This window comes from Hyperoodon ampullatus, assembly GCF_949752795.1.
Source record: "Hyperoodon ampullatus genome assembly, chromosome: 17".
NCBI lineage: Eukaryota > Metazoa > Chordata > Mammalia > Artiodactyla > Ziphiidae > Hyperoodon > Hyperoodon ampullatus.
This window is the reverse complement of record NC_136930.1, coordinates 48,764,324-48,779,731: the sequence shown is the minus strand read 5'-3', so window position 1 is coordinate 48,779,731 and position 15,408 is coordinate 48,764,324. Positions and strand designations below refer to the sequence as shown.

Genomic DNA, 15,408 nt, shown 5'->3' with positions numbered 1-15,408 from the left:
ACAAATATAAATCATAAAGTATGCTCTCAGACCACAATGAAATTAAACTAGAAATCAGTAACAGAGAAATAGTACAAAAATCCCAAATTACTTTAGAACAACACACTGCTAATTAACACATAATCATTAAAGTCTTGGGAGAAATTTAAAACATTCTGAACTAAAAAAAAATATAACTTACCAAACTTTTGGGATACAGTGAAAGCAGGAATTAAGAGGAAAATTTATAGCACTGAATGCATATGTAAGAAAAGAGAAAGATCTAAAATCAATAATCTCAGCTTCCATTTTAGGAAACTAGAAAAAGAAGAGCAAATTAAATCTGAAGTCGAAGAAAAGAAATAATAGAAAAAAATCAGAGTAGAAATCAGTGAAACTGAAAACAGAAAATCAACAGAGAAAACTCAACAAAACCAAAAACCAGTTCTTTGGAAAGATCAATAAAATTGATAAACCTCTAGCCAGGCTAACTAAAATAAGAAAAAGAACACACAAATAAATTATATCATAAATGAAGACAGGCCATCATTACTGATAATAAAGAAAAATAAAGGAATATTATAAACAACTCTGTACCTACAAATCTGAAAACCTAGATGAAATGGACCAATTCCTTGAAAGACACAAACCACTAAACTCACACAGAAGAAACAAATCATCTGAACAGCCCTATATCTACTAAATAAATTGAATTAGTAGTTAATAGCCTTGCAAAACAGAAAGTACCAGGCCCAGTTCTAGCCAACTAAAATGAATTAGCTACCAGTAAACATCAAGGTAAACCTATGAAAAGCTATGCAAACTTGTTGAGCGCTATGACAAACACGATAATAGAAAAAAGGAAAAACTGAACAGATTTTCATTCTGGCCAATATAATTATATTGACTTTTGCAAAGCAGAAAGGCATACACCACGGCAGCTGATTTTGTACTTACAAAGGAACCCAAAGTGGTATGATCTCTAGCTCTGGAGCATCTTCAGTGAATCCAGATAGATTCACTAGTGAATTTAATTAAACATTTAAGGAAGAAATTATACTAATTCTCTACAATCTCTTCCAGAAAAACAGAAGCAGAAAAAATACTTCCCAATTCATTCTATGAGGCCAGCACTACCCTAATAAAAAATAAACAAAGACATTGTAAGAAAGACAAACTACAGACCAATATCTATCATGAACATACATGCAAAAAAACCTCAACAAAATATTACCAAATTGAATCCAACAATGTATAAAAAAGATATCTATACAGTGACCAAGTGGGATTTAATTCCAGGTATGCAACGGATATTCAAGGTATTTCAACATTTGAAAATCAGCTGATATAATCCATTACACATAAATAGATGCAGAAAAAGCATTAGTCAAAATCTAACATTCATTATAAAAACTCCCGGCAACCTAGAAATAAAGGGTAACTCCTGCAAACATCTAACGAAAAAATCCTACAACTAACATCATACATAATGGTGAAAAATGAAATACTTTCCCACTCCTATTCAACATTGTACTGGAAGACATAGCTAATGCAGTAAAACAAGAAAAAGTCACACTCCTTAGTATTTACCTAAATGAGCTGAAAACTTAGGTCCACATAAAATCTGCACATGAATGTTTATAACAACCTTTTATTTAGTATAAGTGTCAAAACTTGGAAGTAACCAAAATGTCCTTCTATAGGTGAAAAGATAACTGTGGTACACTGAGAAAATGGAATATTAAATGTCAGCACTAAAAAGAAATGAGCTATCAAGCCATGAAAAGACAGGGAGGAACCTTAAATGCATTTTACTAACTGAAAGAAGCCAATATGAAAAAGCTACATGTGATACGATTCCAACTAGATGATACTCTGGCAAAGGCAAAACTATAGAAAGATTAAAAACATCAGTGGTGGGCTTCCCTGGTGGCGCAGTGGTTGAGAGTCCACCTGCCGATGCAGGGGACACGGGTTCGTGCCCCGGTCCGGGAAGATCCCACATGCCGCGGAGCGGCTGGGCCCGTGAGCCATGGCCACTGAGCCTGCGCGTCCGGAGCCTACTGCTCCACAACGGGAGAGGCCACAACAGTGAGAGGCCCGCATACCACAAAAACAACCCCCCCCCCAAAAAACCAACCCCCCCCCAAAAACCATCAGTGGTTCTCAGGTGGAGGGAAGGAGGGATGAACAGATGGAGCACAAGGCATTTTGAAGGCAATGAAACTACACTGTATCATCCTGTAATGGCAGATACATGTCATTCCACAGAATGTGTAACACAAAGAGTGAACCCTAATGTAAACTACAGACTTTGGGTGATAATAATGTATATTAGCTCATAAATTATAACACATACCACATGTTATATATAATAATATAATATATATATATTATATATATATAATACAAGATGTAAATAACAGGGGTACTGTGTTTGGAGAGAAAGGGGTATATGGGAGCTCTCTGTACTTTCCATTCAATTCTTCTGTAAATCTAAAATCTCTAAAAAATAAAATCTATTAATTAAAGAAAAACAGGAAAAAAAACAGGCAAACACAAAATTCAGGGAGGTAGTTACCAATTTGGAGGTGACATGAGATGAGATAGAGAAAGAACACATAGGATGATGCACTTTCATTGGTAACGTTCTAGTTCTTAAGTTGGGTAGTGAATGAGTGAGTGGGATCACAAATACTCATTTTATCATTATGTCTCACAACTTACATATGTAATAAATATGCTTTTCAACTACCAAGTCAAATACATAAAGAAAAAATATTCTACACTGAATATATGTGTATATGTCCTTTTTTCAATTATGTTGTGACATAATTAGTAAGGTGTTTTATACAATAAGGCATAAACACTAGTTAAAAAACTTCCCATGAATATGTACTATAGGTAGGCAACATAGTATAGTAGGTTTAGCTGTAGAACTCTGTCTTAATTCTGATTCTGTATAATAGTCGTTCCTACATATGCCTGAGGGATTGGCTCCAGAAACCTTCACAAAAACCAAAACCCATGGATGCTCAGATCCCTTATAGAAAATGACACAGTATTTGCATACAATCTATGCATATCCTCTCCTTAAATCATCTATATATTACTTATAATACCTAATACAATGTAAATGCTATGTAAATAGCTGTCAGCATTGTGGCAACTTCAAGTTTTGCCTTTTGGAACTTTCTGGGATTTTTTTCCCAAATATTGTTAATCTGTGGTTGGTTGAATCTGCAAACACAGAACCATCGAATGCAGAACTGGTGGATAAGGAAGTCTGATTATATTAGTTTTGTGAACTTGAGCAACCGTACTTAATCTCTCAATTTCTGGTCTTTCAAATGGAAATAATAATCATATCTTAGGCACTTTATGAGGAATAAATAATAGTATGTGTAAGATATATATAAAGTAGAAAATGATACAGCAAATGTACAAAATAAATGTTAATCCCCTTCTCCTAGTTATAGTCTGAAGATTTTGAGAGCACGTATAGCAAAGAATTTAAGGGCACAGCTTATAGCCAGAATAGAATGCCTGAATTCAAACCACAGCTCTGACCTTTATTGGTCAGAGTATGGCTGTTATATGCCTCTGTTTTGTAAAATGAAGGTGAAAGCAGCAATATTTCACAGGTTGAGGATTAAGTAAAAAACTCATGGTAAGTGTATAGTGTTAGTATAAGTAATTATTAATATTTTAATCAGTGTTATGATCATTAGCTGAGGTCACTGGAAAGAGTTTTACATTTAAATTTGTTCTTCTTAAAATTCTACCTGTGGGCTAATTTCTATACAGATGTAAGTAATTCATCATGTCATGTGTTTTCAAATATAAAAACCTAAAATACAAAAAAAAATTCATCTTGTCATATATGAGGGCCTAAAAACAACAAAAAAAGGAAAAGATGAGAAAATTCAGTGAAGTATTGATAGAAAAAAATGATGTTATTTAATATTTTGTGACTTTAATCTGATTAAACTTATACCCTTATAAAATGAGCTTATAACCTTCACATGAATTACAATTTATTGACAGACACTAAAAAGGCAGGATATAGTATATGGGTATATCAAATATATAAACAGCTTCAAGTAAATGATTAGAGATTAAAGTTTAGGTTATTTATCAGAATAAACTCTAAAACAGCCTTTAAAAATAAAGAAAACATAGCAAGATGGCTGAGCAGAAAGACCCTGAGCACATGAGCACACCAAAATTACAACTATTTACAGAACAAGTATCAGTGAAACAGACCAGAACCTATCAGAAAAGATCTTTTACAACTATAGATATAATGAAGATGGGCAGCAGGGGTGGAGTCATGGTACAGTCAAGACCATACCTCTGGTAGGTGAACCAGAAACAGAAGAATAATTATTGCAGAAGTTCTCCCCAAGGAGTCTGAGCCCCACATCAGGCTCCCAAACCCAGGGGTATTGGGCTAGAAAGACAAGCCCCCAGAATGTTCGACTTTGAAGGCAAGTGGGGCTTCCTTTTGGGAGACCCAGAGGGTTGTAGGAAATAGAGACTTCACTCTTAAGAGGGCGTACACACACTGGGACTGGGGACAGAAGCAGTAATTTGAAAGGAGCCTGAGTTAGACCTGCCTGTTGATCTTGGAGAGTCTCCTGGAGAGGCAGGAGGCAAAAGGAGTTTACCTTGGGGACACATACACTGGCAGAAGCCATCTTTGGGAGCTTGTTCTACCATGGGGACACTGATGCTGGCAAGTGCCATTTGGAATCTTCCCATTACCTTATTAGCACCTGAACGCAGCCCTGCCCACCAACCTATAGGCACCAGTACCAGGTGCCTCAGGCCAAGCAACTAACTGAGCAGGGACACAGTGCCACCCAACAGCAGACAGGCTGCCTTAAGAACCCCTGAGCCCACAGCCTCCCCTGTACATTGCACAGCCTACCAGAGGGCCCACCAACCAGTACACAGGCACTAGACTTGGGACCAAGGTAATGATCATGATATGATCAAAGAACTCAGGAGAAAAACGGATGAACAGAGTGAGAAATCATAAGTGTTTAACAAAGAGTTAGAAAATATAAAAGAACAACCAAACAGAGGTGAAGAATCCAGAAAGTAAAATGAAAAATACACTAGAAGGAATCAACATTAGACTAAATGATACAGAGGAATGGATAAGCAAGCTGGAAGACAGGGTAGTGGAAATCACATAAGTGGAACAGAAAAAGAGAGAAAGGATAAAAAGAAATGAGGACACTAAGCGATCTCCAGGACAACATCAAGTGTGCTAACATTCGCATTCTAGGAGTCACAGAAGAAGAGAGAAAGGGGCAGAGAAAATACCTGAATTTTGGTAATGATTAGGTAATCATTGAAGACTTCCCTAACCTAGGAAAGGAAACAGACATCCAGGTCTAAGACACACAGAGTTCAAAACATGATCAACCCAAAGAGGACCACAGCAAGACACACTGTAATTAAAATGGCAAAAATTTTAAATAAAGAGAATATTAAAGGCAGCAAGGTAAAAGCAACAACTTGTATACAAGGAACTCCCATAAGACTATGAGCTGAATTTTTAGTAGAAACACTGCAGGACAGAAGGAAGTAGCACGATATATTTTAAATGATGAAAGGGAAAAACCTACAACTGAGAATACTTTACCTTGCAAGGCTCTCAATCAGATTTGATGGAGACATTGAAAGTTTTACAGACAAACAAAACGTAAAAGTGTTCACCAAATCAGCTTTACAAGAAATGTTAAACGGGCTTCTCTAAGTGAAAAAGAAAAGGCCACAACTAGAAACATGAAAATTACTAAAGAAAAAAGCTCATTGGTAAAGGCAAATAGGTAGTAAATCAACTGTGTAAAAGCTAGTAGGAAGGTTAAAAGACAAAAGTAGTAAAACCATCTATATCCATGATAAACACTTAAGGGACACTCAAAAGAGAAAAGTGTTAAATATGTCAAAAACAGTAAACGTGAGGAGAGAAGAGTAAAAATGCAGGGTTGTTGAAATGCGTTTGAAATTAAGAGAACAGCAATTTAAAATAATCACATACACATATAGATTGCTTGCTCGCTCTGTGTGTGTGTGTGTGTGTGTGTGTGTGTGTGTGTGTGTGCATAAAAACCTCATGGTAACCACAAACCAAAAATCTATAACAGATACACACACAAAAATGAGAAGGGCATCTGCATGTAACACTAAAGATAGTTATCAAATCACAAGGGAAGAGAAGAAAGGAACAAAAAAGAACTGTACAAACAATTAACAAAATGGCAATAAGTACATACAGATCAATAATTACTTTAAGTGTAAATGGACTAAATGCTCCAATCGAAAGTCATGGAGTGGTTGAATGCATACAAAAACAAGACCTGTATATATGCTGTCTTAAGAAGTCAGACACACACAGACTGAAAATGAGGAGATAGAAAAACATATGCCATGCAAAAGGAAATCAAAAGAAAGTCAGGGTAGCACCACTTCTATCAGACAAAATACTTTAACACAAGGCTGTTACAAGACACAAAGAAGGGCCTTACATAATGATCAAGGGATCAATCCAGGAAGAAGATACAGCAACTGTAAATATATATGCACCCAACATAGGACCACCTAACACAGAAAATATTAACAGAAATAAAGGAAGAAACTGACAGTAACACAATAATAGCACAGGCCATTAACACCCCACTTACATCATCCCGACAGAAAATCAATAAGGAAACACTGGCCTTAAATGACACATTAGACCAGATGAAGTTAATAGATATATATGAAATACTGCATCCAAAAGCAGCAGAGTATACATTCTTTTCAAGTGCACATGAAACATTTTCCAAGATACATCACATGCTAGGCCACAAAACAAGCCTCAGTAAATTTAAGAAAATTGAAATCATATCACGCATCTTATCTGACCAGAGTGATATGAGACTAGAAATCGACTACAAGAAAAAAAGCTGCAAAAAACACAAATATATGGAGGCTAAACAATACCCTACTAAACAAACAATGGATCACTGAAGAAATCAAAAAATACCTGGAGACAGATGAATATGAAACACAATGACCCAAAATCTATAGGATGCAAAAGCAGTTAAAAGAGGGAAGTATATAGCGATACAAGCTTACCTCAGGAAACAAGAAAAATCTCCAATAAACAACCTAACCTTACACCTAAAAGAACTAGAAAAAGAACAAACAAAACACAAAGTTAGTAGAAGGAAAGAAATCATAAAGATAGAAGCAGAAATAAATGAAATGGAGACTAAAAAAAAATAGAAAAGATTAGTGAAACTAAGAGATGGTTCTTTGAAAAGATAAACAAAACTGATGAACCTTTAGCCTGACTCATCAAGGAAAAAAGAGAGAAGGCCCAATTCAATAAAATCAGAAATGAAAAAGGAAGAGAAATCATAACAGATTACTGTGGACAGCTATATGACAATAAAATGGACAACCTAGAAGAAATGGACAAATTCCTACAAATGTACAATCTCCCAAGCATAAACCAGGAAGAAAGAGAAAATGTGAACAGACCAAATAACAGTAATGAAACTGAGTTAGTAATAAAAGTTCCCATCAAACAAAAGTCTAGGACCAGACGGCTTAACAGGTGAATTGTACCAAACATTTAGCAAAGAGTTAACACCCATCCTTCTCAAACTATTCCAAAACACTGCAGAGAAAAGAACACTTCTGAATTCATTCTATGAGGCCAGCATTACCCTGATACTGAAACGAAAGATATCACACACACACAAAAAATTACAGGCCAATATCACTGATAAACATAGGTACAAAAATCCTCAACAAAATATTAGAAAACCGAATCCAACAAAACATTAAAAGGATCATACACCATGAGTAAGTGGGATTTATCCCAGGGATGAAAGGATGGCTCAATATCTGTAAATCAATCAGTGTGATATACCACATTAACAAATTGAAGAATAAAACCCATATGACCATCTTGATAGATGCAGAAAAAGCTTTTGACAAAATTCAACATCCATTTATGATAAAAACACTCCAGAAAGTGGGTATAGAGGGAACATACCTCAACATAATAAAGGCCATGTACGAGAAGCTCACAGCTAATATTATACTCAATGGTGAAAAGCTGAAAGCACTTCCTCTAAGATAAGGAATAAGACAAGGATGCCCAATCTTGCCACTTACTGAACACAGTACTGGAAATCTTAACTATAGCAATTAAACAAGGAGAAAAAAAAAGATACAAATTGGAAAGGAAGAAGTAAAACTGTCACTATTTGCAGATGGTATGATACTATACATAGAAAATCCTTAAGACGCCACCAAAAGACTACTATAGATGATCAATGAATTTGGTAAAGTTGCAGGATACTAAATTAATATACAGAAATCTATTTCATTTCTATACACCAACAACAAGCTATCAGAAAGAGAAATTAAGGAAACAATCTCATTTACCATCACATCAAAAATAATAAAATACCTAGGAATGACCTTACCTAAGGAGGTAATGGTCCTATACTTGAAAAACTGTAGTACACTGATGAAAGAAATTGAAGATGACACAAACAGATGGAAAGATACACTGAGTTCATGGATTGAAAGAATTAATATTGTTAAAATGACTATACTACCCAAGGCAATCTACAGATTCAATGCAATTCCTATCAAAATTCCAATGGCATTTTTCAGAGAAATAGAACAAATATTTAAAAAATTTGTATGGAAACACCAAAGACCCCAAATAGCCAAAACAATCTTGAGAAAGAAGAACAGAGTTGGCGGTGTCACACTCCCTGATTTCAGATTATACTAAAAAGCTACAGTAATCAATACAGTATGGTAGTGGCACAAAAACAGACACATAGATCAATGGAACAGAACAGAGAACCCAAATATTAACCCACATATGGTCAATTTATCTATGACAAAGAAGGCAAGAATATACAATGGGGAATAGACAGTCTCTTCAGTTAATGGTACTGGGAAAACTAGATATCTGCATGTAAAAGAACGAAATTAGAATATTTTCTTACACCATATACAAAAATAAACTCAAAATGGATTAAAGAACTAAATGTAAGACCAGAAACCATAAAATTACTAGAAGAAAACTACTAGGCAGAACACTATTTGACATAAATCTTAGCATTATTTTTTTGGATCCATCTCCTCAGGCAAAGGAAACAAAAGCAAAAATAAACACACAGGACCTAACTAAACTTAAAGCTTTGGCACAGCAGAGGAAACCATTGATAAAACCAAGACAGCCTACTGAATGGGAGAAAACACTTGCAAATAATATGACTGATAAGTGGTTAATACCCAAAATACATGAACAACTCATATAACTCAGTATCAAAAAACCCAATTAAAATATGGACAGAAGTCCAGAATAGACATTTTTCCACAGAAGACCTAGAGATGGCCAACAGGCACATGAGAAGATGCTCAACATTGCTAATCATCAGGGAAATGAAAGTCAAAACCACAATGAGATATCACCTCACACCTGTCAAAATGGGTATCGTCAAAAAGAACACAAATTAACAAATGCTGGCGAGGATGTGGAGAAAAGGGAACCCTGGCACACTTTTGGTGGGAATATAAGTTGGTGCAGCCATTGTGGAAAACAGAATGGAGGTTCCTCAGAGAACTAAAAAGAGAACTGCAATTCTATTCCTGGGTATATACCCAAAGAAAACAAAAACACTTAGAAAAGATATGTGCACTCCAATTTTCCTAACAGCATTATTTACAATTATTTACAATTTAGCCAAGATATGGAAGTTACCTAAGTGTCCGTCAACAGATGAATGCCTAAACATGTGGTGTATATACATATACAACAGACTACTACTACTCAGCCATAAAAAACAAACAAACAAATTTGCCATTTGCAACAACATGGATGAACCTAGAGGGTATTATGCTTAGTGAAATAAGTCAGAGACAAACGAATACTGTATGTTATCACTTATAGGTGGAATCTAAAAAATAAACTAGTGAATATAATAAAAAAAGAAACAGACTCACAGATATAGAGAACAAACTAATGGTTATCAGTGGAAAGAGGTGATACAGGGGTAGGGGTTTAGGATGCAGAAACTACTATGTAAAAAATAAATAGGCTACAAGTATATATTGTATAGCACAGGGAACGTAGCTGGTATTTTATAATAATTATCAATGGATTATAATCTACAAAAATTTTGAATCACTATGTTGTACACCTGAAAATAATATAATACTGTAAGTCAACTATACCTCAATAAAAAATGTATAAGGAAAAGATAAAGTTAAGCATGTTTGATCAACATCGTTCTCACCCAAGCTAACTGGCAAAGGTTTAACTTTATTCCATATATTTTGGAGCATATTTAACTATCAGTCCTATTAGTTATTATCTTTGAGACTTTAATTCATTTACAAAATGAAAATAATCTATCTCTGGTTAACACACAGTTACTGAGCATTTAGAAAACTGTCCTAGTTTACATAAATATATGGCCATATCAATACTAACTATAAGACTATTTATTACTTAAGTAATACCATTCTACTAATCAGTTGAGTAAAGTTATGTAGAACTGTAAGAAGTTACAAAATACGAAGTCCAAAAATGAGAAATTTTATTTGTTCTAAAATATTTGTTATACTCCTGGAAAAATTATTTTTTATTTTCAGTTTTAAAGTGGAAGAGCTCCCTCTCTGGCAGAATCTTAGAGGAAATTTCAATCTACAAAACAAGTAAAAGAACTGCTATCATTTTAATTCGTATTTTCTTAAGCCTTTCTCCTACCCTACAGCTTCTAGGATTTCTACTCCAAAGCAAGGAAAATGGCTAGAAAACTGGGACTTGAGCTTGTCTACACACCAAAGCACATCATAATGTATTGTACCATTTTATAAAACTCTCAAAGACGTCCTGGCGAGGTAATGAATATGCTAGGGTCTAGCTGTCTCTGTGCTCCATGACAACTTAGTTCAGTAAACCACTCCATATGAATTTTCACCTTTAAAATGGGAAGTAATACTACTGACTTTGCAAGGTTATTGTGAAGGTTAAGTGAGACAACATACATAAACTCTATGTGCAGAGCTGAGGACCAGTGAGAAGCATGCTCTCTTATCTGAAAAATCACATAACAGCTTCCTATGAGGTTAAAAAGGAATTGGTGACTGTAAGTGTGTGATGTACATTATAATGACCTATAAAGTTCAAAATATCCACATTTTGCCTGTATTTGTAATAAACTGAACTATATTACAGTATTAGCAAACTAATGATAAATGTTCATTCAAACAGCAAATCAAAAAAAACATGCATAGCATCGCTGTTCTTGGTTTAAAAAAAAAACAAACTATGTTAATTGGCTAATCTGATAACCTGATCAGAATTTTAACAAATCCAATCATTTCAGATGCCTCTGTGCTGATGTTTCATAAACAAAAACTTGAAATCATTCAACTTAAAAATAACAAGACATAACAAAGTACTCTCGAGCCAAATTACACCACCAGCAACGGAAATCATTTTGATATTTTTACATGTTTAACATTTAAGGGTGGCAAGCTGCTTTGGAGGCATCTTCCAAAGTCACTCCCGGTTCTAAGTATGTGTCTAGTCTCATTTAAATCATCTATAATCTCAGTAAAAATAAAATTAATATTCATAAGGCAAGATATAATCTTAAATTACCAAAGAAAAAACAACTGGCAATGCATTTTCTAACAAATAATGCATACATACTTATACTGAAAAATATCTAGGATTCTTAAAATAGTAAGGTCGAGTAAGATATTTCTTTATTAGAATATCATTTAAAGTTCTGTATTAGGCAAAAATGCTTGAAACTTTTCAGATAGCTTAAGAAAGACTTTTCTTGGATTGCTAAAATAATAGTCTTAAAACACAAAATTATAAATGTATTTAGTCTGGGATCCAGTCAATAAAAATTAAAGTTAATTCACTAAGATAGTTCTACTAAACTTATTTTTAAGCAAAACAAAAATTCCAAATATTTTCCTACAAAGTTAAATTAAAAATTAAGGCAGTAATAAAGGTTTGATAACTTGCTGTTGATGTAGAACAGGAAAACCAAAACACTTTCACAAACCAAAATTACAGTCCCTTATTCATTTCCTTTTTGAAGATATTTATGATTAGCAGAAATAGCTTAAACTAAGGTACGCTTTTATAATCATACAATTTTGTATTCTATAAATATTCTCTATACTTAAACTTTTAAATTATACAATTTTGCAGAATGTCACCATAAAAAGACTAATAAATATAGAAATTGAAATCATCGACTAAGATTTACCAGAGTATATTTTTGATTAATTGGTTGATGTCTTCTCCCCTTTTTCCCATACCAGAGACGAGACATTTCCTTTCCAGGGCAAATTAAGTTACATCAAATCTCCTAAGAACTGTTTTAAAAAGCATTCTTCCTCTGTCAAAAATACATTTCTAGCACAAGAGCCCTACTACAGTGACAAAACAGTTTGCTGGAGACAAAGATTTGATTGACAAGACAGAGAGCTAATCACTAAGTAGTATCCATTGCAAAGACAGTCCTGAGTGGAGACTGTAAAGCTGGGGAGGGAAGAGAGGATTTCCCATGTTTAAGTTTGGTTGCACTGTACCCAAATGTGCAGAGAAAGGACTCAAAAACTTAAAGATACAGAGCATGTATTTCCAAATACCACTACACTAAGAAATATACTAAAAATAACCCAGTCATAAAAAAGTAATTAGTACAGTTTCCAGAGTCCCTCCCAAAGGACACAAATGATTTCAATTAACATATTACTATTTGCTCATACAGTCATAAAATTCTGCTCCTCATTTACATCTAAGAGTTCTATAAAATTTCATCTTACATGTATTTTTTAAGCAGTAAAACATCCTTTGAGGACCCTTCAATCCTCAAACTTTTAGAATGACTATGTAAAAATGAAGCCAATCTACTACAAATAAATCCTATACAGATATTCAGTGTGACCTGAAAATTCCTTTTAGTATTTACACAGTCCATTTTTAAACTGCATTTTCTAACATCTAGTTTCTTGAAAAAGTACTTATATTTACTATGCCTATGTATATACTTCACTAACCAGGGGTATCCTGAATATAAGTGAATTTTTAAGATTAAATATTATTATGACTATAAATACCTAGATTACCTCAATTTTAACTAGAATATGAATGCCATATGATACACTGACTATTTCTTCCATTTTAAGCTAAGACTGCTCCTCCCCCTTTACCTTGTTGTGTGTACGCACAAAGCTGTGCACACAATGCCACGCTTCACACACACACAGCTACCTTTCTAGTATACACAACGCTGCACCATACCCACACACCCCCATCTCCTTCCTGCACATTCCAGCATGTGTATGCACAAGACACAGCACACCCCCTGATGAATATCCACCCTGCCATGCCACTCATACCAGTCACCCCCCTAACTCCCCCACCAGCTCCACCACACTTACCCTAAGATCTCTCTCTCACAGTCCCTCGTAGGCACACTATACCCATCTCCACACCAGCTTTACAATACAGGGTTCAATTATATACATAGTGAACTGTGGTCACCAACCCCCATCCCTGCACTCCCTCTGCACACACCAACAGCATTAAATAATCTGGTGGTGGTGGGGCGCTCTTTTGAAAACCTATCATTACTTCCAGCCGGACTTTCTAGAATTAGAAATATTATATGCGTACCAAAATGTGGTTTAAATGAGATTTAAAAAAATATACACACATGCACCACACAAAGGACAGCCTATTTCACTGGTTATCTTACTCAGCATACATCTCCACACCTTCTTCCTAATACAGTTTTGATTTTGCTAAGGTATCTTTTCAGCCATGTGTTTCTGAGAAGGCTGGCTCCATGCCTAGACAGGATGGGTTCTTAAAGATCTAAACCAGTGACTCTAAAATTTTAGCCTACACCAGAATCACTTGGAACATTTATTAAAACAGAATACTGGGCTCCAAAACCAGTTTCTGATAAGCAGACTGCAATGGAGCCTGAGAATGTGTATTTTTTAATGTTTTTTTGTTTTGGCTGCGCTGCAGCTTGTGGTATTTTAGTTTCCTGAGCAGGGATCGAACCTGGGCCCTTGGCAGTGAGAGCACAGAGTCCCAACCACTGGACCATCAGGGAATTCCCTGTACTTTTTAAACAAATTCATAGATACTATTGCTGCTGGTTGTGGTCTAGGGACCACACTTTGAAAAACAACTAAACTACAATGAGATATCACTTCACACTGGTCAGAATGGCTATTATCAAAAAGACAAGATATAACAAGCATTGGCGAGAATATGGAGAAAAGGGAAACCCTTGTGCACTATTGGTGGGATTGTAAATAGGTATAACTACCATGGAAAACAGTATATTTTTTGAGGTTCCCCCCAAAATTAAAAATAGAACTACCATATGATCTAGCAATTCCACTCCTGGGTATTTATCTGAAGAATGAAAACACAAATTTTAAAAGATACATGCACTGCCATGTTCACTGCAGCATTATTTACAATAGCCAAGATATGGGAACAACCTAAGTGTCCATCAATGGATGAATGGATGAAGAAAATGTGGTATAGATACACAGTGGAATACTACGTAGGCAAAAAAAAAAAAAAAAAGGAAAAGATTGAAATCTTGCCATCTGAGACAACATGGACGGACCCTGAGTTCATTAGCTAAGTGAAATAAGTCAGACAGAGAAAGACAAATATCATATGACCTCATTTATATGCGGAATTTAAAACAACAACAAAAAATGAAGCTCACAGATACAGAAAACAGATTGGTGGTTGCCGGGGGTGGGGGGTGGGGGTGGCATTGGGGAGGGCAAAATGAGTGAAGGGGGGTTCAAAGGTACAAACCTCCAATTATAAAATAAGTCATGAGGATATAATATATAGCATGGTGAATATAGTTAATAATACTGCATTACATATTTGAAAGCTGCTAAGAGAATAAATAGATCTTAAAAGTCTTTATCACAAAAAAGATTAACTAGACTTACTGTGGTGATCACTTCACAATATATACAAATATCAAATCATAATGCTGTACACCTGAAACTAGTATGTTATATGTTATTTATACCTCAATTGAAAAAGAAAAATCAACTGGTCTAAGCTATTTTAAGTGTGATTTTCTGTTTCTTGAAGCCAAATGTTTCCATTTAATAAATACAATACCTACCTAGCAGACATAAAATGAACTCAGTAAATCTCCTTCTTGCCCTTTCTTTTTTCATAATACTCAGAAAACATAATGCTAGGTCATTTAAATTTGTCTAGACACCCCAGGGCTTGAAGCAGATGTCAATTTAGCATTAAAAATGTAAAATGACAGGCTATAAAATAAAGCACTTTTAAAAACATAACCA

The 15,408-nt window shown here is 34.8% G+C and overlaps 1 protein-coding gene across 6 annotated transcripts in view; it reads right to left on the bottom strand.

The window, feature by feature from the left end:
- Positions 1–15,408, bottom strand: part of OXR1 (oxidation resistance 1) — a gene marked incomplete at both ends in the record, with an annotated part of 102,777 nt that overhangs the window by 20,325 nt on the left and 67,044 nt on the right. For 2 of the 6 annotated variants that reach the window (XM_079722385.1, XM_079722386.1), the window contains one exon: positions 12,306–12,371. The exons of the other annotated variants lie outside the window; for them this stretch is intronic. In XM_079722385.1, coding sequence (XP_079578511.1) covers positions 12,306–12,371 — 66 coding nt within the window. Of the gene's footprint in view, positions 1–12,305; positions 12,372–15,408 lie in introns of those variants that run through there. 6 annotated transcript variants of the gene reach the window in all.